General features: G+C 41.1%; 1 protein-coding gene across 2 annotated transcripts; it reads left to right on the top strand.

The window, feature by feature from the left end:
* The first annotated feature begins 201 nt into the window (after positions 1-201).
* Positions 202-27,530, top strand: LOC139612905 (NIPA-like protein 2). Of its 2 annotated transcripts, XM_071469054.1 has the most exons (12): positions 213-431; positions 10,751-10,819; positions 12,200-12,368; positions 19,433-19,492; positions 20,810-20,931; positions 23,100-23,196; positions 23,477-23,612; positions 23,816-23,904; positions 26,560-26,623; positions 26,714-26,811; positions 27,020-27,158; positions 27,371-27,530. In XM_071469054.1, exons 1-11 carry the CDS (start codon positions 351-353, stop codon positions 27,124-27,126), a joined length of 1,092 nt encoding a protein of 363 aa, XP_071325155.1. In that variant the 5' UTR covers positions 213-350; the 3' UTR covers positions 27,127-27,158; positions 27,371-27,530. The 2 variants fall into 2 exon arrangements, with proteins under 2 accessions (XP_071325154.1, XP_071325155.1); XM_071469053.1 differs by having other exon boundaries at positions 202-431; positions 27,020-27,530.

Raw genomic sequence — 27,530 nt, 5'->3', positions numbered from 1 at the left:
TTGAAAATGTTTTTTCATCATGGCAGGCCGTTGATATTTTAATCATATCTTGTAATTAAACTAATGATCATAGCCTATAAGTAAGGCTACAGGCTGTGTCCGTCGGGTGTGTGCACAACCTCGTTAATTGAAAGTCAATTTTCCCGACCGCAATTGAACCCATCACAAACTCCTGATCCACTTCGCAACATTGAGGAACTTGTTTCTCTCTGAGTTTCCACTGAAGCGACTGGGACGTGGGATCAGCGGGATGGGATGAGGTGAACAACAGCGGACAAAGATGTGAAGAGAGTGGGAGTTGCGGTCCAGAAGAGTAGGCTATTATTTCCTGCTTCCATGATAAGGAAAACATGGCGAACTCAAGTTCTCCGCATGCGGCTCCTCAGTTGACCTCCGCTCACCGGGCTGAGATCCTGGAAAACCCACTCCGGGTAAGTTTGTTCATGTGTGGATCAGAAGAGAAAGACCGGGTCATGGCGGGCATGGTGTAAACTGAAAGGCTGCAGTGCATGGTTACAGAGGTCGTGGAAGATATGGTAATGCATAATCTTATTAAAACCATGGATGTTGACCACTTCGCTAAATTCTTTGACCACACAATTTATTTGATGAGACCCACTCCATCAAAGCTTTAGACAGTTATTTTAGATGTAAATTCATATCATAAGAGGCCCATAAATAACATTTGGCCCAACATGTTAAGAATGTAACTAATACATGTCAGTATAGATATATTTAGTATTTCCTTGCTTACTCTTAGTGTGATATAAATCATGGAGAACCTGTTTCAGCGGTTCAGCTTCCCTGAACACACTGAGGTTATTCTGCGATATGAGAATTTTTTTTTTAACCTTCAGGAACTTCCCTCTCCAGGAAGTTACACACTAATGCCCAAGAGGTGATTAAGTTAGTGTCTGAAAAAATACTGGGAGTCAAAATATAAGCTCAGCCTCCAAAGCTCTTTGGGTAATGAGCACTCAGTGTGGATGAGGAAGCCAGACGGCACAGAGATCTATGGGTGTTGGCACCTGTCAGAACTATTTTCCAAAGCGATCATGGCTAAATCATTGTGTTGAAAGGCCTTTTACTCCTTTTGAACTTTTGACTGTCTGAATCTGTGCATTAAGTTGAATGTGTGTGTGTGTGTGTGTGTGTGTGTGTGTGTGTGTGTTGGTGTATGATAATGTAAAATCTCTCCCTTTTGACTGTGTGTGCGCGTTTACTAGTGTCCTGCTGTGTGTGTGTGCCGGTCCTCTGCCCTCCCACTCTTATGCAGAGACACATTCTCCTCATGCTCTTCCTCCCCTGTCACTGTGTTTCTCTTTTTCTGCCATGTTTCCTCTGTGTGACATTACCAGTGATGGGTCAGAGAGAGAGAGAGAGAGAGTAACAGAGGAGGAATGAGAGGCGTGAGTAATGAGTAATGGCTCATGGGTGGGCTGTGAGAGAATAGATCTACTGTAAGAGTCCTGAACAACTGGCTAATGGTCCCAGCTCCCCCTCTGTCCAAGGCTACCCACCATCCCAGAGAACATCCTGATATCCAGGGGACAATATCTGTCTGTCTCGCACTTTACTGCCTTCCACAGTTGAAAGTGTTTGCATTGGTGTGACTGCGAAAGTGGTTGTTACAGCTGTAGTCCTTGTTTTGACAGTGTATCCCATTGGATAACTGGTTGTGGTGGATCCTTGCACACGGTTTATTTTACGTAAATATTTTTTGGCCATTGTTTGCAGATATTTGAGAGAGATGACAGGAAATGAACAGAGAGTTACATGCATCAGAGGTCCCTCAGCTGATTTAAACTGTGGGCGTTTCAGTTCATGGTCACACCTTAAACCCAGAGTCAAAATGATCCAAAGATGAGAACTTTATCTTTTACTTCAGTGAAGGAGTTGCTAATACAGCAATGGAAAGATATCTCATGTCAAGTCATCCTCCTGTCAAAACCTCTTTAGGTGTATTTTCAGAAAAATACACCTAAAGTACCATGACTAACAATTCTGCAGAAAAACATTGGACTGTGAATGTTACATCTTTATATACTGTAATATTTAATTGTGAATGCATAAGTAGCAGTTTCATATTGTAGCTGGTTTAGTCCAGCTGTTCCTAACCATGGAGTCAGGCAATCTGAGGCTGTTAGAAGAAAAAAAAAAGTTCTACATCAATCTGTTTACATTTGTTGGCTTTTCTCTCATCTTTCCTGTGTCGTGTGAAATACTGGATAATTTGACTTCTATGGGAACATTTTCTGAAACCCCATCAGAAAGTTTAAAGAGAAAATGTGTCTTTAGCACAGCTGCTAAAACTGTACCTGAAACATGACACAGAACCTCAGCAGACTCTTTGTCGTATTATATATTAAACCTATCATGTTTTTTTAATGTTTTAATCTTAGTCTTAAAAGAAATTAGCTGTCAAATAAATATCGTGCACAGTATTTGTCTCTGAAATGTAGTCAGGTAGAAGGTATTTTATTGAAGCCATTTGGTTTAATCTTTAAAATAGATTGTATTTTATAAAATTATAATGTGTTTTTTATTGTAACATTTTAATCCATCAGTCAAATAAATGTAGTGAAGTAAAAACTACAGTACTTCCCTCTGAAGTATAGTGAAATGTAAGCTCAAATTAAAGTACAAGTATTTTAAAATCAAGTGCAATACTTGAATAAATGTATTGAGTTACTGTCCACTACTCACTGATGCTCTTTGGTACATGATTTCAGGAGGTATGTAGTTAAATCTGAAACAGTTTTGTAGCACACTGTTTATATTTGTGCAGAATTTGCTGTTTCCATAGGAGGTGAAGGAGGTGGGTGATGAGAGACTGCACAGCTAAAAATAACTGTTAAGCAGCAACAAACTTGGCCACAGAACTATGCTGAGTTAATGCATCAGATTTCTCCTGATAAGAGAGGGGGCTGAGGAAGACTATGTTTGTCGTCATGGTACCCTGAGATGTTTGGTCGCCCCCCTGATCTCACTCATAGTGCCATCGTCAGGCCAGAATGTACATATTATACACAAGATATATGAAGTTTTAATGGGGATTTGGCCACGTAATTTGCTGAGTACATTCTTAATAGATCATCTTCATATGAATGATGCCATTGCCTTTCCTCTTCTTAACCTGGTAAGACTGTAGGATAGGAAAGGATGCTCTTTGTCCAGTATACTGCATACTGACAGTATACTGGACACTGACAGTACATTAAACATTGCAGGCTTTCTTGTTTGTGGGTCTTGACCAGGATCATGGTCTTCGCTTTGCTTCAGTCAACATCTAGTTTGAGGTCAAATGTTATCATGACAATCTGACAATCTACTGTTGTCAGAGTGGGGCTCTGATTGCTAAAATTTCCTGGCAGGCTTATAGCTAACATTATTTCATGTAGCTTATTATAAAAACTGAACCTGATAAAGTTGGGATGTGGACGTAGATAGCCCTCATGTTTTGTGTCTGTCTGTCCATCCTTGTCTCTCTGTCTTTCTCCTCCATCTTTGTCTCTGAGCTGACTCTCCTCACACCCGTGCCTCTCCTGTGCCCACCACCCCTGAGCAGAAAGTGAAGGGCTTCATCCAGAGATCAGCCCATCCCCGGGACGGACAGATCCCCATTGTCAGTGGAGACAAAGGGCCACGCTGTCTGTCTCTCTGTCTGTCTGTTGGTCAGTGTCCTGGTGAAGAGGAGGAGGAGGATCAGTGCTGTCAGTCTCCCCGTCAGCTCTCAGGCCCATTCAGCTTTTCTTACATCAGCTCTAGTGTAAATTGATTCATCAGGAGATGTACACTTGCCATTTGCAGCGGCTGAACGAGCTTTAAGGCTTAGGTGTTTCGCTCTGGTCCAGTGATGACAGCTTGCTTTGCAGAAGTACACGCTTGAGTTGTGTGTGTGTGTAGAGTTTGTGCCTTTATGAGGATGATGCGAGGTCAGATGTAGGGATCAGGATTAAGGTCACAGTAAGAATATAAATTTGGTTTCAGATAAACACGACTTAAACAAACAGTAGTAAGATGTGTGTGTGCATGAACGTTTGTGTACGTTCAGGATTTGATCCTCAGCGCCGTCCTTTAGTACCAACAACAAGAACATCAAATCAAATCGACTTTATCTCTGACATTTATGTAAAGGAATTTACTCAACACACTGACTGCAGTTTAATGTAGTAGATGCAGAACTGCAGTTATTCCACCACAAGACAGCAAACTTAGAGAAGCTGTAGTGAAGAGCATTAGACAGCCTTGCTTGTGCCTTGGTGACAAATGTGCACAGAGTTTGTGTTTGCTTTGGTCTTTGTTGGTCCTGAAATTCAAACTTGCTCAACTTCTGCAGTTGTTCTCTTGTTTGACTTTATCATCATCTCGACTTTTAAGTGCTGAGTAAAAGAACACAAGGATCTTTCTCTGATCTGTTTCCTCACAATCAGTATCAGTGTCGGGTTAAAGAATCCAATGACTTTCTCAGATTCTTGAGGCTATAAAACTTCAGGGTCTGGATCACTGTGTCCTGTGCTGTTTGCCTGTTAAGCTGCTGGTTCTTTGGTGTCAGTTGTTCTCTGGTGACATTTTGTACAACTGAATCCCTCCTTTGTATCAAATTAATTACATTTTGAAAAAACTAAAAGAAAGCTGGAGTATAATCAGGTTTCGTCTGTGGCCGGTCTGGAACAACCAGACAATTACAGAGGACTTCATCAAATACAAGCGTTAGAGACTTAGAGGAAAAGTCCACCTTAAAACAACTTGATTAACAGGCCAAATAGAGATGTGGCGGTGGAAGACGTACATAGATCTTTTACTTTAGTCGATTTAACAAAACTGCAATTTGAAATACTCCAAATAAAACCAAAAGCCCTGGATTCAAATATGACTCAGTAAAAGTAAAGAAGAAAATCAGTATCAGAAAAATATGCTTAAGTTTTAAAAGTAAACATACTCGTAATGCACTTTGCCCCTTCAGAGTGTCGAATTAATTAATTTATTTTTATAACATTTTAAATTCAACAGATGGTCAGAAATGCACCAGTTAACAGGCAGATACACAGATACAGTTCATTACATAGAGGTTTGCCTAAGTGTGGCTCACTCTACGCAGAACAGAAAGGACAAATAAAGAAGAATGTCTTTAAAGAGGCTTTAATCAGTGTAACAATCCTGTGTCATGTATTCAGTCTTTCTGTTGTCCAAGGGTGAAAGTGTGTAGGTTGTTGACAGTGTCTGTGAACAAGTCCATATTAGGTTTCTCTGATACCAGCATTTGATAACATTCTTTCTTTTCAGTTGTAGCCATAACAATATTCAGGAGATACATATACACAAGCCTTTATACAAAATACAGAGAGATCAAAACTTACTAAACCCCAAATAAATGATATTAAGATGAATATATTTCCTGTGGCCCCAGTGCTGAGCCACACTTCCTCCAGCAAGAGCATGGCTCACAGTTCATTTCCAACCAGATGCAACTCAACAGAAGGAGGTAACACAGGTAATGTCAGCTGCCTGCATGAATCAAAGTGGCCAATACACAAGTTCCATCTCTGTAAATCACTTCAACTGACCCTGTCGGTTCAGTGACTGGGACCCGTCACTGTATCAGGACGACCCATCACCCATCTCTGCAGAGTGATGTTTATAGCCTGAAAAAGTTCAGTAATGTAAAACATTGTCACAGGAGTAAAGGCCACAGTACAGTGCAACACAGGGAGCCTTGTGTTATGACGTCTCCTGCTTTCCTTGGGTAAAGTGTGTCATGTTTGCTAAGCAAGCTGACAAACCAAAGGCACTCCCAATGTACCGGCCTCGCCTGGACTGGCCTTGTTTGCACTTCCTGTGACAGGAAAGGAAAACTCTCTCTCTCTCTCTCTCTCTCTCTCTCTCTCTCTCTCTCTCTCTCTCTCTCACCCCCCCGCTTCCTCTCTCTCACACTCTGCTGAGTGGATTTCTCTCCCTCAGTGGGTAGAGCATTAGGCTCCTGCTGTCAGAATGAGGTGCTTGGTTCCCGCTGTGACCACATATTCTGACAATGCATGTGTTCTCCCTTTTCACCAACACTGACACAACAAACAAACAAACAAAAAAAGGAGAATAATTTACTGTAATTAAGCTGAATTTACTTGCTGGCAAGCTTATTCTCACATGAATGAATCCAATAAAAGGTGAGATGAATCCCTCCTCACACTCCAAATTTCTACATCTCCTGTGTGAAGTCAGTGGAATAAACTATCCTCGGGCTGTACGTCCACAACCTTGTACTCTTAATACACTGTTTCGCTCTCTCTCTCTCTCTCACACAGAGACACACACAGTCAAAACACCTGTTTCTGCCTCCTGGCACCTCAGTATTAACCAGCAGCCTCCTCGTGTGGACTCAGTAACAGCAACACAGCAGGCCACTTACGCTCTGTCCTATAAAGCTTGACAAGTTTATTGATCTTGTTTAGTGAACAGACCACAGCTGGCCTGAAGGATGGCACCGTCTGTCTGATCATGAATTACCGCTGAGCTGTAGTCATCTCCTATACAGTCGGGCCCACCACTCTCTCTCTGTCTGTCTGTCTGCTTCAGGGTTTGAGGATGGAGTCCATCATTGTACACCCACACACACAAACATGTACTTGTTACCTTCATGCGATATCAGTTCCCCAAGGAATCTCCTCACCAAGCTGCCCATCTGCTCCCCAGCTCCTCCTGAATCCTGTTTACCTCTGATACCCAGCAATCATCCACACATATATAGACAAAACACACACACACACACACACACACACACACACACATATACACAGGAGTCCAAAACCTGTTTACCTCTGGTGCAGTGTCATCCCTGCTGCAGTATGATACAGGTCAGTGGACTCATCAGACTGGTGTCAAGCTAAATGTGGAGAGGAGATAAGAGGTAGACTGTGAAATAGAGGAGAGGAATGGACTGTCTGTGGGGATTTTGAATTTAAAATTACCCATAAATCCACTTGGCTTAAATTCGTTATCAGGCTGGTGAGGAGATGATGAGTTGTGTTATGCAATAAAGGGTAATGGTTTTACTTTAAAGTGGGCCATTGGATGAAATTATGTTGTGTGATGATCAGATAAGTCAGAACTATTTGAAAATGGGCTGCTGGTTGAGGGAAAGCATGTTGCTGGTTACTTAGAAATGAGGAGAGGGACCTCTGGCTCTCTTGTCTTTTGGTGCACTTCAGGTCTGGTGGCAGTGTATGTGGATGTGTTGCGTCCATCACCGGATCACCAAGCATTCAGCCTCAGGCTAGGGCGATGGTGTAATCCTGTCAGGATGAGAAATGTAGACGAGGAGTTTTGAGTAATGGGTAGTATCAGTTTGTATTTATTGTCATTTGCATGTGAATTATTCTTGAGGTCTCATGGATGTGTTTATTTGCCATGTTTATCAGTGGAGAATAACAGCAAACTGGACCCTAATTGACTCCAAAATAACATGCAAAAGTGGGTGATAGTAATTTTCTGGACAACATTGGCAAACCACCTTGGGCTTAATTTAAACTTGTATGAAATACATCCCCTAATGTTTAATTTAGATTTTACGTGGTGGCTCCAGGAATACTGATGTCGGTTCATTAGTCCACCAGTTCCAGACCGAAATATCTCAGCAACTAGCGGTAATGGTTTGGTATGATATTTTGTACACACATTCATGCCCTCCCCCCATCAGCATGTTGTTAGCACATTAGCATCCTGACATTAGTATTTAGCCCAAAGCATCACTGTGGCTAACAACACCCTCACAGAGCAGCTGCTGTAGACTGAGTCATGTTAGTTATTATGTCTTTATTGTTAAATGTCCTTTAGCCACTAAGTCCTTCAGTCTGTGACATTTTTCTCCTATGGGAGGCAACAATGTTACCTTCACACTGTAAGTTTATGTACAATATTGGTCAGTTCACTGTCGGATTTCCCCTTTTGTTTCATCTAGTGTTGCACTGTAGGACAACCCAGTTTGCTTTTATAACATGTTTTATTGCTTGTGGTTACACTGATTTCTGAGGGGAAATAAATGTTTGTTAGGAAATCACGTTGTGTTACTATAAGCTGATATTAAACTACATAGATCTCACATGTAGACAGTGAAGAACAGCAGCTCCAGGGAAACGGGAGATATTGTCGATTGAGTTGATCCAGAGTTGTCAGCGAGTGTTAATGTATTGGAGTATCTCAATACTTGGAAAGGTCCAGTGAAAATCAAGGTTTGTACATAGAGCCATCAAAGTGTATTAATGAGATTATTTTGTAATTGTTAAGTCTAAAGTAAGGAAATAGCTGATGGCTTGTGTAGCCTATGAAAATCAGTGCAAAGTGCATGTAGGTCCTGTAGTTGGGATGTCAGATGTGTGATGCTCCATCTTACTCTTCCACTCAGTTCCAACTCTGATGACAGCTGTACCCTGTCACTGCTGTGAAGAGACGGTCTGTCATGTTTCCACTGATGATGTTCAATAACGAGCTCTGACAGAGTGACAGGCGACCTCTGGACTGTGTGATAGTGATCATCTGTTGTGTTTGGAGACCAGAGGAATTCATTTACACTCCATTCATTCTGGCATCATTTGACCACAGCGCTGTTATCTCATTGTCAACAATATCAGATGGATGTTATTGACAATAACCTAGTGCCTGTCTTATCTCGCAGCATGGACGACTGAGCCTGAGGAGAGCGCACCCTCACTCTCTCTCTTTGACTTATTTAATCTATCGCGGCTCTTTCTTCTTTTCCATCTTTCTTTTTAAACTCTTTCTCTTCTATAATCCCGCGCACTCATCCTCTGCTTCGCCTCTTATCCTTTTGTTTTCCCTCCCATCACTGTGGATCCCCTTTCTTTTTCTCCCCACCCTCCATCTCTCTCATAAAGCTCTTTCAAGGCATAAATGCTTGGATGTGCTTGGCTGTTGTTACTTCTTTTTCAGTGATTGAGTTTCTTTCTTTAGATTTTCATTATTCACATTCCACCCCCACTGTGTGCTTTCATTTCTTTGTAAACTTTGTCCGCCCACAGCCGTCGGTGTGTTTATGACCTAAAATTAAATTTCCTCTTGGCAATAATTTTCCAAGCATATGGGGGAAAACAGCCCTGTGTATTCTTGAAATCCTTAAACCAAATGGATCCTGTTTCTCCTTCCGTCGGTTAAACACCAATTATGCATTCATGCTGTTGGCTACAAAAAGATATATATTATCTTTCCCTGGTTTTATGTAAGTTTTAATGATAAAATAATAAGAGTTTTAAGATACATTACAAGGCACTTTTGTGGCTCTGGGAACAGCAGTGTCAGTCAGTCCGTCCGTCCACTACTTTGATCCAGAACAAAATGTCTTAACAGCTCTGGGTGGATTATCATAAAAATTTGTACAGACTATGACAGTTCCCTGGCCCAACTTTAGGTTTTGAGCTCTGCTTTCTAGGCAGTTTATTCTTCTGTTTTTCATTTGTGCAGCAGGTACATGGAAGGTGAAGGTCTGTGTAGTTGTATTATTTGTTGTAAAAAAAACCAAAAAACAATGTATTTTTCACCTCATCCTGCGTTTCCCTCACTTTTTGTCATGGCCTTGGAGCCGAGTCGTCACAGACATTCCTGGTCCTCAGTTTATGAAGCCACACTAACCTTGGTGATCCCTTAACTTTCCATGTAGCATTCTTGTCACCCGGTTGTCAGACTCCCTCCGAGAGTCTATAAGGGACATCCCTGTATTACTGTACAATAACAAGACAAAACCAAACCAAATACGTCCCCAACACGTCCCATCTACCCAGTGCTGCACATCTATATAACAAAAGAAAGAAACAAATCAGCTCCCCCAGTACTGATCGCCTCTCCCACTGGTGCATGGTGCCCTCCCTCACCGTTTTCTGCCTAGGCTAAAAAAAACATCGGTTCCTTCTCAATAAGTCAAAAATATGAATCTATAACAATAAGAAAAGGCTGTCAGTTGTTTTCTTGCTTCACCAAATAAAAAAAACTTTCCCTGTCGCTCCCTCATCAAATAGAAAAAAAGACTTTGTCCAACACTCCGGTTTATGACCAGATACTGGTGACACTAATTCCCATCAGCCTCACTTTGACTTGTTGAAATGTTAACACGCTAGCCCACTAAACCAAGATGGTAAACATGATCATTTTCCTGCCGGCCATCATTATATCAGCGTTGTCACTGTGAGCATGTTAGCATGCTGACGTTAGCATTTAGCTGTGCCTTTGTGTAGCCTTGCACAGCTGCGAGCGTGGCTCTAGGCTCTTCAGTCGTTCCCACGTGACCAGCTTCTACAACAACACAGGTGACATTACCAAAACCTTGCATATGTGTCATGTTTGTTTGTCTAAAGGTGTGAACCGGCCTGCATCCAGAGCTCTGTGAGGTGTCGTATATCGTGGGAGAGTTGTGGTGAGCGAGTGTTTGTGTTTTTGCATATGTGAGTTAAACATCTGTTTGTGCAATTTACTGTGAGTGTGTGAGAACTGAGAGTTTGATACCATCTTGTGTATATTATAAAGCTCAGAAGCTTTTGTTCCAAAGGAGCACACACACACACACACATGCTACACATGCCTTTGAAAAGAGCACCAGTGGAACAATGCTCTCTGTGGTTGTCATGGAAGTGACAGATGTGACAGCTGGAGGGAGGGCTTGCAGGGAGTATTATGGGGTGTTTATAATTGTTGTGTGACAAGTAGAGCATCACCTAATCTTCTGTCTGTTTACTGTTTGTTTCTTCAGACCTATCTCCTGGGAATCATCATCTCTATATGTGGGAACGTCCTCATCAGCATTTCGCTCAACATACAGGTATGAGGCGCTGGAAGCCAGTTGTGCAGCACGCACTCAGCACACAGCAGGCACTTAACGCCTGTAAAGACTCAGTTTTACACTCTCTGAGTTTTGCTAGACTGCTTTTCTCCTAACAGTTTGCTCTTTCTCTTTCTTTTGCAAACTCTGTATGTGTTCATCAGGACTCAGGATCAGTGAATGTACACTGAGGCACTGACTGTGTGATCTGCTGACACATTCACAGCAGGCTTTGTGCAGCAGACAGCAGAATTGTCTAATAAAGCCTATTTGAATTCAAATGAACAGAAGTGAACGTTTAAACATCAGAAATACATTTGTCCAAGTACATATTAAAACAACAAAGTTTCGTGCACGTTGTCTGGACCTGTTTATCATACTGGTTATGGTCTATCAGTGTATATAATGCACCCCAGCTGCCTCATGAGCACTATTTCAACTGATAGCAATCGTTTAGAGCTACATGCTGTTGAATAATCAATCCAAGTCATTTAGAGCAGCAACTTTTTCACATCAAAGACCCCTATACTGACACAAATTAGACCACAGACCCACATCTGAGAAAATTACATCCCAGGGTCCTCTATCTGATAAGATCTTTGCTTTTTGATGTTTTATTACAGAAAGTGTTTGAAACCCATGACCAAAATCTTCATACACTCTCTCATCGTGGTAATTATGGATGGAATTATAGTGAAAATAAATGATTCCCCTTTTTGCTGGACCTCACTTTGAGAATTACTGATTCAGAGAACATGTGTAATTCATTAACCACAATCTTGCTTTTGCCAGACTGGGAGGCTTTAGAGACTGTGCTCTAAAAACCTGCCTGCCTAACATGAGGATTTTTTTTTCCTACTGCGTGATTCAGTGATTCGCCGACATTATGTCATAAATTACACTTTGTCAGAAAATGAAGAAGCAGGTGCAGTGAGTGGGGCTTTTGAGGCGCAGCACGCAGGGTGTGTGAGACAGACTGAGAGGGCGAGGCGGCTTCACCTAAATGTGAAAAAGTGCTGGATAAAGCTGATGTTTACGAGGCAGTGTGAGCTCACAGACATGCAACTGGTAATGATAATGAAGTGCACATTTGCGTCTGCCTCGTACAGCCTCACACCTCATTGATTAGCTTAAGTGGTGCCACGCCTCTTCTGAGATGAAATGCTAATCAGCAGAGTGTTATGGTGTGTTTAAAATTGTGCAATAGCCAGTGTAATGCTGTGTTATCTCTTAAATTGCTTATTTCCCCAGCACTGTGTATTTGTCTGTATAAGTTATTAATGTCTGTGTGATGCTTGTTTGAGTTTGTCTTGTGCAGCTCTTCAGTAATTGGATCCACTTCATCTGAGTGAAACCTCCTGTTCCCTCTCTCCCTGACAGAAATATGCCCACGTGCGTCAGGCTCAGCGTGGCTCCAAGCCCTACTACACCTCCCTGACGTGGTGGTGCGGTGTGGTTCTGATGGGCATTGGGGAACTGGGGAACTTTGCTGCCTATGGCTTTGCCCCAGCATCACTCATAGCCCCGCTGGGCTGTGTGTCTGTCATAGGTAAGGGCTACCCTTTTCCTCTCATACATTATCCATGCATGAAGGCAGGATGAAAGGTTGTTTCCTTGGGGAATGACAGACAGTGTTGCCATGTGAAGTGTGCTCCTTTTCTTCTGATCCTGTCATAAACAGGCCTCTTCGTGCCAGGTGCTTAAATTATGTACTGAAAAACTGACAGGTTTTACTTTTGAGTGTGAGATCTGAAAAAAAAGAAAAACTCTCTCAAATGCATTTGGTGCAACATCAGAAAGCAACCTATAGAATATAGATACTAAACATTTCTAAACATCTCAGGAAATGACAGTAACAGGTTTTATACATATGGATAATCTTCAAAAACAGAGGCATTCCAGCAGTTTGAAGATTTCGGTTTCACTTTGAAACTATCATCAGCCAGGACAGGATTTCTCTTTCCACTAATGGTAGATGGGTCCATATTTTAGGCCAGCAGTCTGTCATGGTAATATTGAAAGATTTTCTGAATATAGTCTTGTCATGATCCTTTCTTATCTTTATTGGGAAATGTTTCCACGTTAGTGCGCTAAAGATACAAACCAATACCTGTATCTACAGTTTACTTGAAAAAATTAGAGAACAAATCCTACAATCATTAAAAATCAGGAAGGATCCAACTCAGCAGGTGAGATAGCTAGCTGGTTGAACAGTCACAAAATGTAATCTATTGATCAGTGTACATGGACACAAATGTTCCTTTTTTTGTGACACTCAGCAAAACTTTCACACTAATGTATTGTACTGTTGGGTGTGCAAACCACATGACCGTCACAGCAGAGACCAGGATTCACATCCGCAGTCACATCCTGATCTGTGGTCAGGTGCAGGCAACAAAAGCACTTGGGTTTTTGGTTTTTCTTTTGGTTAAATTCAAATGAAGTCACTGTGAACTGTTTGTGTTAAACCAGGCCACAATCTTTCCCTGACCTTAACCAAGTTATGTGAGAACCTAAAGATAACCATAAAAAGGTTTAATGCAGTCACTACAAATCTGTATTTTACTGACTGGATTGGTTTATGATAATATGGGATTGTGAAAACATACCCCCCCCAATGAGCTCTGCTTAATGTCCAGATTAGATGACCATAACTGAAAGTGATAATATGAAACATCCTGTTGAATTAAACCTCTGGAATAGAGTTTAGAGACAATTTATGAAAAATAAAAAAGTGTTTCAACAGTTTGTTCTTCAGGCTCTGTGCTTCAGCACATTCACTTTCACATAAAACACTGGATACTGTGATCTGAGCTGGTTCATGTCAATACTGAAAAAACTGTATGTAAGATTCAGATCTTTTAACACAAACTACAAGGGTTCAAAAGTAATTGGACACTTAGCTCCTAAATGGTTCTTGAACAGCTGGGAGTCGTATCAGTGTTTGCTAATGCCCAGCTCACATGTGGTTCAGAGCTTGACATTTATATGAAGGTGGAGTTGTCTGTCAATATGAGGAGTAAAGAGGTGAATAAAGAAGAGTATAATGAGGCTAAAAAAGCACAAGTTTATCAGAGAGATATTAAAGATTTTACACAGAATATTAAATCTCAATCCAATCTCGATTTTGTTTGACTTCATGTGTATCTGTTTGTTTTTAACCCTCTGGTTAATCTCTGGGCACTATCTCCCACTCACTTCTTTTTACTTTGATATATTAAATCAGATTAAAGTTGAGACTTTAATATATATCCATTATTTTATTTGAAACATTTTGTTGATCTTGAGTCTTCCAGTTCAATGTGTTTACCCAACAGACCAAAAGCATATTTATTTTTTATGAAAAATATTTTAGAGGTCTGAAAATGAAAAACCATTCAGTGATTTAAGAGCAAGGATTAGAGGAACATCTAAATAAATGAATAATGTTCTAATAAATAATGTCAGTTAATGTTATAAATGTTAATCATTTTGTGGCCCTTTACAAGGGCCCTGACTCCAGACTGGGAACCACTGATCTATGAACAATACACAAAAACACAGAAATAATTGACCAAAATAAATATTGGACATTCTACTTCTTAAAGAAGCTTTTGCCATCAGCAAAGAGAAGCCCTCCTTGAACAGGTGCTGGAATTGTTTACATGACATTGGGAGCATTAGGTGCTGACGTGTTGATGTTGTATCTCTGTCACATCAGCAGCCTCAGTGATGGAGCTGAGTAATCTGCTGGCACACCTGCTATTAGCTGACACCTCTGCCTGCTCCTGATTTAAATAAAACTAAACGCTTGTCACTGCAGCAAGGCTTCTTTCGTTTCTTGTAACTCTTCTCTTAGACGCTTTGAATATCAGTGCATCTCCTGGTTTATAGATATGGACCAAACAGAATTTAAAAGCACCTTGTTCGAATAACAGGGCATGAAAATGAACTACATTAATGAAGTTCAGTATCTAGTGATACTGTTTCCATCCTGTGCGTCAGAACTGCACATCTACCTGCTCTGGCAAGGCTGGCAGGTCTTCACCTTATTCAGTGGGGTCTCTCACACTCACAGAAACGTGCTTTAAAAAATTTCCCCCTGTTGCTTTGAGAGTAAAGTAAACAAATCGGATAACAGACGAAGACCCTATGATCACGGCAGGTCAGTGTGGGTGCATGTTGTGTTTTTATCTACTTTTCCAATTCCTAGTTTCTATCCAGCACTCGGACCCAGAGGATGATCTACATTTCTCTTCGAATTTTATAGTTGATTCAGGAAGTCCATCCACTTCCTCGTGACATTATGAATCCAGCAGTCAGTGTGAATTAAAGCTGTCATGAACTAAGCTGGATTCATTAGCCAATCACAACAAAGCCCGCCTGGTCCCTACAGCTGGCAGCTGCTCAGTGCAAACACTCTAAAGACAGGTTAAATATTGAACAGGTTTACTTCTTACCTCCTGCCATCCATCAGTCACTGCACTGGAGGTGGTGGTGAGTCATGGATATTAATGAGAGCTATTACCCCAACGCTTCAAACGATTTTCCTATAGTCATGTCCCCTAAGTGGATGAATGGTTTGAATAAAGCATTGAACCAAACCACAGATTGTGTGAAGACGGCTGCACCTCTGTTGTTGTATTTGTTTCGGTGAGCAGTTTACTTTATAGAACACTTTTATCACAATAACTGGTATGAGCACTATGTTCTACTGAAAGCAGTAACCTCTCAACGCTGTGTCACTGTGTCTTAAGCTGACATTATAATGACTCTCTTTAAAAGCCACAGGTATTAACAATTACTGCACTCATTTCCATTTTACTATCATTATTATCCTTATAAAAACCACTGACAGCGAGAGGCTTGTGTTGAATTGGAGTATGCAGGAATAATGTGCAGCTCAAATGTGCTGAAGGAGAGTCTTGAAGAATTAATGAAGCCAGAGATGAAGAGGTGATAGGACGTGAGGGGAAGGTAAAGGAAAGGAAGGTGTCTGCAGCTGCCTCACGGTCTGTCATCCTACGAGCTAATAAGTGGAGCTGAGGGGGGAAAATGTGCAGGGTGCTGTCTGTCATCGTGACTCCACCTCTCACCTCATGCTGACTCACACTGTACGCAGTACTAGGCGCGCACACACACACACACATACACACAAAGAGTGTATAACTGTAGTGGTGTGTAAAAACACCCGGGTCTAACACACCCTCCTGCGGCGTTGTTGTGCCTGTTTTCCAAGAGCTGTGTGAAGGCTCATTGGGTGGGGGTGGGTGGGCAGACAGCAGGAGGCCTAGGGCAAGTAAACATGAGGTGGGTTGAAGTGGTTGGGTGGTGTGAAGAGGGGAGAAAAAGGAGGCTGGATGATGAAAGGACAAGAGGGTGAGGTGAGAGGAAGGAGTGGAGGGGGAAGAGAGGATCTGAATGGAAGGAGACAAGAGGTGGAGATATATACAGAGTGAAGAGCGGGAGCGGAGGAGGGAAGGGACAGGATCAGGAGAGCTGATGATGATGCTGCTGTCCCCCTGTCCCTGCATGTCACACTGGCACTCCGACACTCCGTGGAGAGCAATTACTACTGTCCCCGTCCATGGAGCACATCGGTCTCTATTAGGAATGACAGCATCATCCCAGATGCTGTTGTAGGGAGCAGAGCATCAGCTCTCCCCATTAGATACCATGTCATCACATGCAAAAGAGGGGGGAGGCTGGCATTGTGGAAAATAAAAACAGACACCAGATTCACACACTGCAGCAGCATCGCTCCCAGATGTCAGACCTGTGGCACTGTGCCATTGACAAAGATGTGCTGTTTAGCACAGTCTGAAGCATCAGGTTTTGAGAATTCCAGCACATCTTTGCTTTTAATTGCAAACGGTCAATTAGAAAATCATGAAAAATAGACATTATACCATGGTTGTTATGGCTGTATTTCACAAAGCAGACTGGAACTTTAAATTTAAACTCAAAACTCCAGTACAGCATCTATCTAACAACAAAGTCCCCACGGTTTGTCATCAGTGACATTGTGAACATACAATACGTGCAACATCTCTTACTTGTGAGTTTCTCTGGGAGATGACAACCAGACTTCCTGTGCTTTGATCTGTTCATGTAGTTTCATGTGGTGAGTGAATGTTTGACACCGTGTGATTTCCCACAGCAAGATTCCCATTACTACACAACAGACAGAGCACACAGAGGGCCAGTACTGATCTGAGGCACACACACACACCTCCATAAACACGCAGGGGCAGTGACAGAACTGTGTACCCCAGAGGTTCCTGTTGCCATATTTCTCATTTTATCAAGCCGCGTGAATATGACTTTGTATGGAGTTGCTATGGTTACTTGTTAGATCCAGCCAGTCCCAGAGGCAAAGACAAGTCCTAAATGTGTATACGAACATGTTCGCAGTATGAAATATTTAACAACGAGCAGTTCATCAGAATACCAACGAGAGTCTTTATAAACTTCCTCTTTGACAGTAATGTCCCTGCGGCATCGTGTACATCCCTGTGTCCTCTGTCCTCTGAAAGACTCATGTTGTATATAGTTACAGCCACTGAGCATAATGGTTTACACTGAAGCTTGTCATGGCTTGGCTTTATTAGCTGAACAGTCAGTGTTTAACACCCTGAGAACCTGTCTGTCATGCCACCACACCACTGTGACTCTGTGTGTCTCTGACACATCGAGCTGTTTATGCTCTGTGGCTAATCTCCTTATGATGGTGGCAGAGCCCCTACACAAACCCAAACTGCCTGCCTGTCTGGTTTTTTCATTATTTTCCACCAATTTCACTGTTCAGTTAACCTGCCTGTGTCTGAGTGCCATCGCCTGCACATCTGTCTGTCTCCCCGTCTGTCTGTCTGTCTGTCTGTCCATCCGTCTGTCTGTCTGTCTGTCTGCCTGTTCGTCTGTCTGTCTGTTTGTCTGTCTGTCTGTTTGTCTGTCTGCCTGTTCGTCTGTCTGTCTGTTTGTCTGTCTGTCTGTTTGTCTGTCTGCCTGTTCGTCTGTCTGTCTGTTTGTCTGTCTGTCTGTCTGTCTGTTTGTCTGTCTGCCTGTTCATCTGTTTGTCTGTCTGTCTGTTTGTCTGTCTGCCTGTTCGTCTGTCTGTCTGTTTGTCTGTCTGTCTGTTTGTCTGTCTGCCTGTTCGTCTGTCTGTCTGTTTGTCTGTCTGTCTGTCTGTCTGTTTGTCTGTCTGCCTGTTCATCTGTTTGTCTGTCTGTCTGTTTGTCTGTCTGTCTGTTTGTCTGTCTGCCTGTTCATCTGTCTGTCTGTCCGTTTGTATGTCTGTCTGTCCGTCTGCCTGTCTGTCTGTCTGTCTGTCTGTCTGTCTGTCTGTCTGTCTGTCTGTCTGTCCGTCCGCCTGTCTGTCTGTCTGTCTGTCTGTCTGTCTGTCTGTCTGTCTGTCTGTCTGTCTGTCTGTCCGTCTGTCTGTCTGCCTGTTCCAGAATCTCCCAGCAAACACAGCTGCTACATCTGGCTCTGCTGACATATTGGTGGGACTATATAACAACATAGCTCCAAAGATGATGTAAAGTTTGCTGCTCAGTGATGTGAAGTGTTGAGGACCTCCAACATGGCAGCCTCAGTGTGTTCTGTAAACTGCCTCCTTTGCATGTCTGTTTGTCGGTCTGTCCACTGTCTGTTTGTCTTCCAGTTTGTTTTTCTGTCTCAGGCAGTTATTCCACCTGTGTGGCCGTCCATCTGTGTATCGGTCTGTTTATCAGCATGTCTGCGTGCAAATCTGCCTGTGTCGTCATCCGTCTCTGTGACAGCCAAATGCTGTATGTTTATTCGTCTCCCTTGGTTCGGCGCACATCCCGGGGAAACATTAAGAAGACTGATCTAAGGCTTAGCTCGTGTGAAGCTGATTGCTTTTCAGTGTCACAGTTTTTGACAATAATATTGATGAATGGGTTCGTGAAAAATGTGGCATGGAATAGCATTTCGCTATAATTTGATGCTGGCGTTATGAAGTCCTGATGAGTTCCATTTATCTCAGCAAGCTGACAGATTTTATTATGCTGATCAATCTGATAAACATGTCAAGCATTGTGTGTGTCTCAAGTGTACAACTATCTATTTATGTGGACATCCCTTTATAGTATCAGTGTGTGCACATGTGAGTGACAGAGTGTTTTGTGTGTGTGTAAGTAGCTGCATATAATTTGTGTGTATCTGCAATATGGGAAGTGACAGTGATGTTCTCACGTTTCAGACTGCCTGGTAAAATCTAATTATTCCTCATCCAATCACAGTATAGCCCACATGTATAGAGCCAGCACTCTGTTTGTAATGCTAAATGTGTCATTGTTATTTTCATCAAGTCAGTATTCAGTCAAGTATCAGACCTTGCTCATGATTAAACTGACTAAAAAATAAATCAATCCAGAATATGAGGTTACGAAAAATGGCTGAACACTAATTATGTTGTTATCATTGGGAGAGAATTGATTCTGATGTTATTGTGATGAACAGAGAGTAAATTGCTTTTACTCGACAAATTCAAATGACACTGTGTTTAATGTGCCTTCTTATAACTGTGTTAGAGTTCAGATTGTTTTCTGCTGGACTGCAGCATGATTTAATTGTCAGTTAAATTAACAGGAATATATTTTCACTTCCCAGCCAGTGCTATCATCTCTGTGATTTTCCTCAAGGAGACGATGCGGGCCTCTGACATTGTTGGTAAGCAAACACTCACTGGTGATAGTAGCACCTGAAGACCTAACGTGTCCTCTCACATTGCTGCTTTGACGTGAGAAGTAACATCTTCAGTTTCGATACATCAAACTGACTGCATGCAAAAAACAAAATGCTGTTTGACTCCAATCTCAGATTGGCTGAGATTAGAATCAAACGTTTTAGTCTCATTTTTGTTTATCTTGAATTGGAAAGAAAAGACTCAATCTATCCAACGAGCCTATCTCATTATATTGTTTTATGAAAACCTATTGTTTGTCAAAACAATTTGTAGAGTCTGCTACTAAATTGCACGATTGTGATGGTCTCTACAGTGATGATAATTACAACCGCTAGACTGGAAATTCATATCAGCGTCACACACATCACTGCATATTGTTGGTTTCTGGGATAAATCATCAGCATTTTCTGCCAGTTTTGTTATTGTCTTGTAATTGCTGAGAGACATTATGAACCACATATTGGAAACATTTAATTGTATGAATGTTTTATTTATAAAGGCGGGGGGGGGCCCTGTTTGTAAAGGGTCAGACAAAGCAGCAACAGCATTAAGAATCAAAATAACAAAGAAAAGATGAACTACATACCACAGCTTTTTGGCAACTTTCAGTGAATGAAGTAAAATGTGAGTTGTCCAAGAGTATCTAATATTTATCTGCAGCGCAAAGAAACTACAAGCATTTTGTTGAAGGTTAGTTAATCCTTAAATCAGAATTTCTTAAGACTGACTGTGTGAGGCACAATGCACTGAGAACTGAAGGAGGCTTGAAAGATATGTGGGCAGGTTGTAAATTGTTCATACCTCTAGGAGGGAAGTCTACATTTCCAGTGTTTCTCTAATGTATAGAGTGATATTACCAAAAATGAAAGGAATGTTCCTTTGGTATAGGACATGTGTCAGGTGAGGACATGACTGTCATAACTGACAGAAATGCAGTAATTTGACCTTTTTAAATTAAGCACAAAAACAAGTTTAAGTTTATGCTTCTCTCATTCAATTAATGTGAAAATCCTACAGTCATATATTTCTTAAAAATTTAAAAAAAAAAAACATTTTGAAACTTTAACTGTCTAAAAAGACAGGCACTTTAAATGATCTTTTTTATGATTGATTCTTTATCTATAAATTGATCTATGTATGCCTTAAAAACACAGGCATATCAAGGTGTAAAATAGGCAAGTGAAACTCATAAAGTAGAAACAGGATTGTGACCAATAGTTGCAATGTAAGATGAGTCACAACCAATATAAAAACCATTTTACTACAGTCTCACTGCTCTCGGCTCTCTCTTTCTTCCATAGGTGGAACCCTGGCAATAACAGGAACATATCTCCTGGTGACCTTTGCCCCCCACACATCAACACACATCACAGCCCATCTGGTCCAGTACTATATCGTCAGTTGGCACTTCCTGCTTTACCTTGTATGTAATTCTATCAAGCTCTCCTGAGTCTAGTAATACTGTGCATAGTATGTGTAAGCATGTTCTTTTTTTCCTGAAGCTACTGTTTCTGAGTCCAAAAGGGTTACTGTGTATATATTGTGCTTTTAGTAGCTTGCCACTGAAATGCCCTCAAACATGTCACTGCCGTGAAAAGTGGAAGTGCAGCTGATGAACTCTGAGAATGATGTAATTAAACCTTGCAATCATTTCTGGTATTTCTACCTAATATGGATGAACTCAGTTCTCTGTCCATTAAAACTAAGAATCATGGGCGGCCCGGTAGTCGAGTGGTTAGGGCGCGTACCATGTTGAGCGCAAGACGCTCTTAGCAGGCAGTCATCGGTTCGACTCCCGACCGGTCCGACTCTTTCCTGCATGTCATTCCGCTCTCTCTACCCCCTTTCCTGTCAGTCTCCACTAAGCTATAATAAAAGGCATAAAAAGCCCCCCCCAAAAAAACTAAGAATCATCATGTTTTTGCACTCATTATTGAAAAAAACTGTCCCCACCTCATGGTCTGCAAGTGCATTAACACTCAGCATGCTCTCCTACTCCATTTTAGCCTCGGGCAGGGATGGCATAAACATAGCTGTTACCATAGTGACCGATCTGGAACAAAGTGCTTTTCTCAAAACCTACACATCACAAAAATGTAAATATTAGCTCTGAATGTGAACACTAGCCTTTGTCAAAAACACACCTCAGCCATTATTGAAGGAAGCTTTCAGCAGCAGAGGGTCGTATCCTGCTGCTTCTGCACCGCTGCCAGGGCTCCCATGATGCAGCTGAGTGAGCCAGGGAACCTTTCAGGTTAAACTCCTCTGGTAGAAATACAGTGCTTTGTGTAATTCAAGAGTGAGTAGTAAAGAGAAGTGTGACACCTGTGAGTCAGGAAACTACTAGCAGACATCTTGATGTCACTGAGGATCAATAGCTTATTTCATATCTGACTTGTATACACATTTTGCATTTTATCCCCTATTTCTTTTTATTTGTTTATATCCTGTATTTACTTTTTAAAAACATCATATAAAATTACCTCTGACAAAATAATCTACTAAAATAATGTTTACCACAAACTAAACACTTGAATCAAATCCTGAATATCCCCTTTACTGCTGATTATCTGCACATAATCCATCAAACCAGGCAGAGGGGAACCTAAAAGGACAACAGCTAGCAGCTCATCAGGCCTGCTAACCAGTGGTGTAAACAGTTTGTCCTGGGTAGCAGTGTCATTATTATTCAGGACACAGCATTTCCCTCAACCATATTTCACATTCCACCCCTGAATCAAATCCTATTTCCTGAACTGACGCAAACCAACATGTAGACAAAAAAATAGCATCTACTGCATGAAGAACAAAAGAAAAATGTCCAATCAGACATGAGGAAAACAGATGGATGGCTAGACAAACACATGTTTTCAAATTGAGATAGTCCTGCTGCCTCTAGCTGCAGTGATTGATGGTGTGAAAAGGGGTACGCTGTTTACCACCTCTGGCAATGCAGTGTGAATACTCATAAGCCTGCGGAGAACAACCTCCATCAAGAGTGGGATTAACTGTAGGTGGTGATTAATCAGAGGAGAGTGAAATATCCATCACTGTCTTCTCATTATTTCCAGAGGTCGTACTATTATCAGATGATTTCATCTGGAAGGACTCAGGCTATTAAACAGATTTTCCTTCTCAGTTTGTACAGTGTTAAATGGTATATTATCATGAAAGGGCCAGGTCTGTCTAAAAAAACTAATTAAATATGGAAATAATCCCTCTGTTTAGCATATCATAAGCTTGCCCTTTTTCCTCAATCCTACGCTTATACCCCTGTCTCACTCTCCATCTGTTAGAGCTCTGTGCTGTTTTATCAGAGGTCCTTGAACCGTTGAATGGTGTTGGACTCTCAAGGATGACCCTGGGCCCTTCTCATTAAACCCCAGCTATTCATTTCATTTTTCAGTTGTGGTCATTTGTTTGAATCAAAAGATGCTGCTCGCTGCCTGCACTGCCTCCACTTTGCAATACAGATGAAATGTTCAGTAGAAGTCCAACTGAAGAGCAATTCAGATTTTCATTTTCTAAGGAAATGGAGTCTGCATTAATGATTTGTGTAACCCCTCTCCCTCTCTCTCACTCTCTCAACAGTTTATAGAGGTCATCGTCTTTTGCATCCTGCTCTATCTGTACAAGAGGAGGAATGTGAAGCACATTGTCATTGTGATGCTGCTGGTGGCGCTGCTCGGTATGAACAAGTGGAAGCTGCCTGTTTGAGGGCAGAGGCTATGAATTAAACCATTTTAGGTAGTCAGAGGTTGCTTTGTTGCCTGGCTACCAAAAATGGACCCATGCTCTGTTATCATTTCTGTAAAGAGATTAGTAGAGCATCATGGAAGAAAAATATAATTCACTACAACTCACTGAGAGATAATTAATCACCTCCACAAATCAGCAAAATCCAGTGAGGAAGTTCCTCATTGCTATAAGTAAAGCTGAGGTGATGTGTTGCCTCTGTGTTACTGCAGCCTCTCTGACTGTCATCTCAGTCAAAGCCGTGTCAGGGATGATCACAGAGTCCATAAAAGGCCAACTGCAGCTCATCTACCCCATCTTCTATGTTATGCTTGTCGTCATGGTCGCCTCCTGTGCCTTCCAGATCAAGTTAGTCAAGGTTTTCTCTCCGTATTTATGTGCACCTTCTTTTTCTCTCTCTCTGGCTTTTTTTTATTCCTGAAATCCCTATTTGGACATGGTGACATTGTACCTGCATCACACCTCCAGTATTATGATGGATGAACATGCTGCATCATAGTGTCTCTGTAACCAAGGTCATTGTATTCACTGCACCTTCTCTTCCCCCTCAGATTTCTCAATCAGGCAATGAAAATGTTTGATGCCACAGAGGTGGTTCCTATCAACTTTGTGTTTTTCACCGCAAGTGCCATTGTTGCAGGTTTGTTAATCGTAAATCTGTCACTTCCTGTGGTTTAAGCTTTACTTATAGTTTTTTCCCTTCGAAGGATGAGACAAGTGATACTCTGTATTTTTCTTATTGTCAACAAATCCCACAAAAAGACCAAAACCACAAATGAATTGATCCAGGTATTTCCTGCATAGCCTGATATATTTTACTGAGCCACAGAGACACACTGTTACACTGGCTGACATGTTCCTCTGAACACTGCCTCTGTAGTTCAATTCAAGGGGTGGGATATATTATACATCCTCTGGATATATGAAGCTATAACTTAAAATATATGAAATACCCATAGAAAAATGTGTATATGCACATATATTAGAAATACTTTGATGAATTTTTATATGGTATAACATGTTACCATATGTGTTAACATGTAACTTTATAAAACCATACATATAAAGATTCTATATGTTTGTGATATGTACATTTTCCCATTCTGGGAAAGTGGTCTCAAACTTTTGGAACCCACTGTATATGGCTAATATCAACATATATTGACAGGCTTTGGGATGGATATACACTCACATAATATAACATATGTCTACAGTATAAGCATACATAAATATGGGCTAGACACACTGTATATGCAAATATATAAAATTGTTAAAATTTCAGGTTTTATAAATAATTTTTACACATATGTTTTCATTGTATATATGTATGTACACATTTGCATAGGATGCCACTGAAAATAGTCCCAATAAATGCAAAATGTGATGATGAATAGTTTGTTTACTATAGTGCCCAGTTATATTTGGAAATTGCTGAGCCTTTTACAGGAGCAGGCACAGCAGTGCTTTGACCTAATGCTAACATCCTCATACTGATGATGCTAACGTGCTAATAGCAGCTTTAGCAGTTTAGCAGGTGTAATGTTTACCATTTTTGTTGAGTGTTTCAAAATGCTAATATTTGCTAATTAGCACTAAACACAAAGTACAACTGAGGCTGGTGGGAGTCATTAGTTTTGCAGATATCATAAACCAAATTAGGCCCATTGGACAAATGATTATGTTATTCTTAAGATACTTAGTCTGGACCCAACATGTTGACTTTGCCGTGCTGCTGGCATTTGTTAATGTTTGAGAGAATTATGCCAATTTGATCCAGGCTAGCATTACCTAGTATTTTAGTCGGGCCACCTGAAAATACAACAATGTGAAATTTATAAAGGACAAACATAATTTAATTCAGTTCAACTCAACTTTATTTGTATAAATCACAATATTCATTATCAAGGCACTTTACATGGTAAGGTCAAGACCTTATAGTACAATACAACATGTATGTAGAGTAATGTCTCCAAAATTAACTGAGTAATGAATGTAAATTTGACTGGGTTTAAAATGAGCTCTTCAAGGACATGTTTGTATTGTACTTTCCTCAAAACCTACTGAAAAGTATTAGAAGATTATTCTGAAATTACAGGCTTGTAAACTATAAACTGACATCTTTAATTTGAACCAGTGAGCTGCCTCTCAGTGCCATGAGCCACAGAGAGGGTATGGAAGTCAGTAAATTAAGAGAGATGAACAAACACTGTGTGTTTTGGTCTTTTGATGGGATTTGTTGGTAATAAGAAAAACATAGAATAACATCAACCTTATCCTTAAAGAATTATAGGTGTGCTCCAAAACTCACTGCTCACAATAGTTGAAATCAATCCATGACACAACACAGTGGACCATAATACACAGTGAAGATGGTGATTCACTCCTATATATGTGAGCCACTTAGGAGTCCTTGTTCTGCAGAAGCCCCACAGTATTTATAGCATGTGTATTCTGCCAGGTCAGGTCTTTATTATCTTGTCGTTAATAGTGTTCTTTGTTCAATCTGAAAAAAACCAATAGTTTCGCAAAAGCAATTTTGTCTTGTAGGGAAAATACACCCAAAACACTTTACTATAATTTAAAATTATTTTTGACAGTGGACTTCACCTCACTAAATCCATTTCCTTGCTTGTTATTCTTCTTGTGGATAAATTGCCCGACCGCCACTGACATGACGTCACTTCAAGCTATTTCCAGTCTTCAGTGGAGTGTAATAAGAGAAAATGTTCCAGCAGTTCAAAATGTCGAATGTAAACAGCAGTTTTTGGTGTCAGGCTCTTACAACAAAAGAGTAACAGCTTCTTTGCACCCTTTTGCACTGATGCCCTATAATCATACAGGGAGACAGCCATCATAGAGAAGGAGAGGGTGTGCTGACTCATAAGAAGGCAGTATAAGAATATTCTTTAAAATCTGTTCCAAACCAATGAAGAAATTATTAGATTGGTCATAACCCAGTGGTGGTCACAGTAGCAGAATTGGGGACAGTGAACTGAGCACAAGCAAAGTGAAGATACAGACCGTTCTTTGTCAACTTGGACCTGCTGAAAGTGTCGTTTAGAGGAAATGTTTTGTGTCGGATACTCTACGGGGTAATCCTGAACATTTTCTATGTTCATCCTCCTCTGTAAGAACTACACCCTTCAGTTAATAAAACTCTTTGCGCTCATCCTTTTGTAAAATGTGCTCAGGATTTCCAGGGCTACATTTCACAAATAAACAAAGCACTAGAGATCTAATCTACATATTCTGTTACTCTGTGAAACGCATTTTAATGGGCTTTTTCATTTTGCAGGGATAGTGTTTTACCAGGAATTTGAAGGCTTGGCTTTACTGAACATTTTTATGTTCCTGTTTGGGTAAGCATCCAAGAACACAACAGTAACTGCATCTTATTGAGGTGAGCTATTTACTGTAAGATGGGGTCAATCCCTGTTTCTCTCTTCCAGCTGTCTTCTGTCTTTCCTTGGAGTTTTCCTGATCGCACGAAACAGGCCCAAGATAAAGCAACAAGATCGCAATTTTATCGCTATGGACAGGATCCCTGGTAATTTATCAATCAACTATTAATCAGTTCTCTCTCTTCACAACCAAGTGTGTTGTACGCTGACCTATTTACATTGTGTATGATGCATTGACTGGCCGGCAGTGATATAATGACTCCACCAAAAGTGACGCTGGATTTATCTGGCTGCTAATGTCTGCAGCCCTGGCAGCAGGGTCCATCTAATGAGCTGTGCTGTCTGTGTTCACAGGGAGAAGAAACACAGTCAAAGTGCAGCCTGAGGCAAAGACTCCGACATACGGATCGCTGGCAGCCAAACTCATGTGCAACAGAGCTGGCCAAACAGACGATTCTTAGGACCAGCTCCATCTGTCAGGACTGTAATTTTGGTAGATTTGTGTGTGCATGCCTCTTCCTGGATACTTCAATAATATCTCTATTTGTAGAAACAAATGGTAGGCATTGATTCAAACCAGTGCCAGCTGAGCGCCAGTATCAGTGGCCATAATGGTGTTAAATTTTTATGCCATAAATGTTGAGTATCTCTCTTCAAAGAGCTCCAATTATCCTACAGAACTTTCTGTTTCTCTTGTGTTAACAGTATTTTCAGCAGGGTCACTGAGAGGAAGGACTGAGATAAAACACCTCAGAATCTAAGAGCAACATCAGAGGCCTTATTAGCAGCAACTTTTAATTTGAAAAAGGGGTCCAGGAGGCCACTCTGACAAATGCCTCCCAATAAAACAAATGCATTATTTTAA

This window comes from Trachinotus anak, unplaced genomic scaffold, assembly GCF_046630095.1.
Source record: "Trachinotus anak isolate AG129_WGS33_773 ecotype Australia unplaced genomic scaffold, CSIRO_AGI_Tana_v1 ptg000032l, whole genome shotgun sequence".
Lineage (NCBI taxonomy): Eukaryota > Metazoa > Chordata > Actinopteri > Carangiformes > Carangidae > Trachinotus > Trachinotus anak.
The sequence above is the reverse complement of the archived record's forward strand: the minus strand, read 5'-3'. Positions and strand labels throughout refer to the sequence as shown.

Coding starts and splice junctions, on each gene's coding strand:
- LOC139612905 (XM_071469053.1), top strand. CDS start 351: ATGGCGAACTCAAGTTCTCCGCATGCGGCTCCTCAGTTGACCTCCGCT. Junction 12,369..19,432: donor GGGCTGTGTGTCTGTCATAG/GTAAGGGCTACC, acceptor TTCACTTCCCAG/CCAGTGCTATCATCTCTGTG. Junction 26,812..27,019: donor CGCTATGGACAGGATCCCTG/GTAATTTATCAA, acceptor CTGTGTTCACAG/GGAGAAGAAACACAGTCAAA.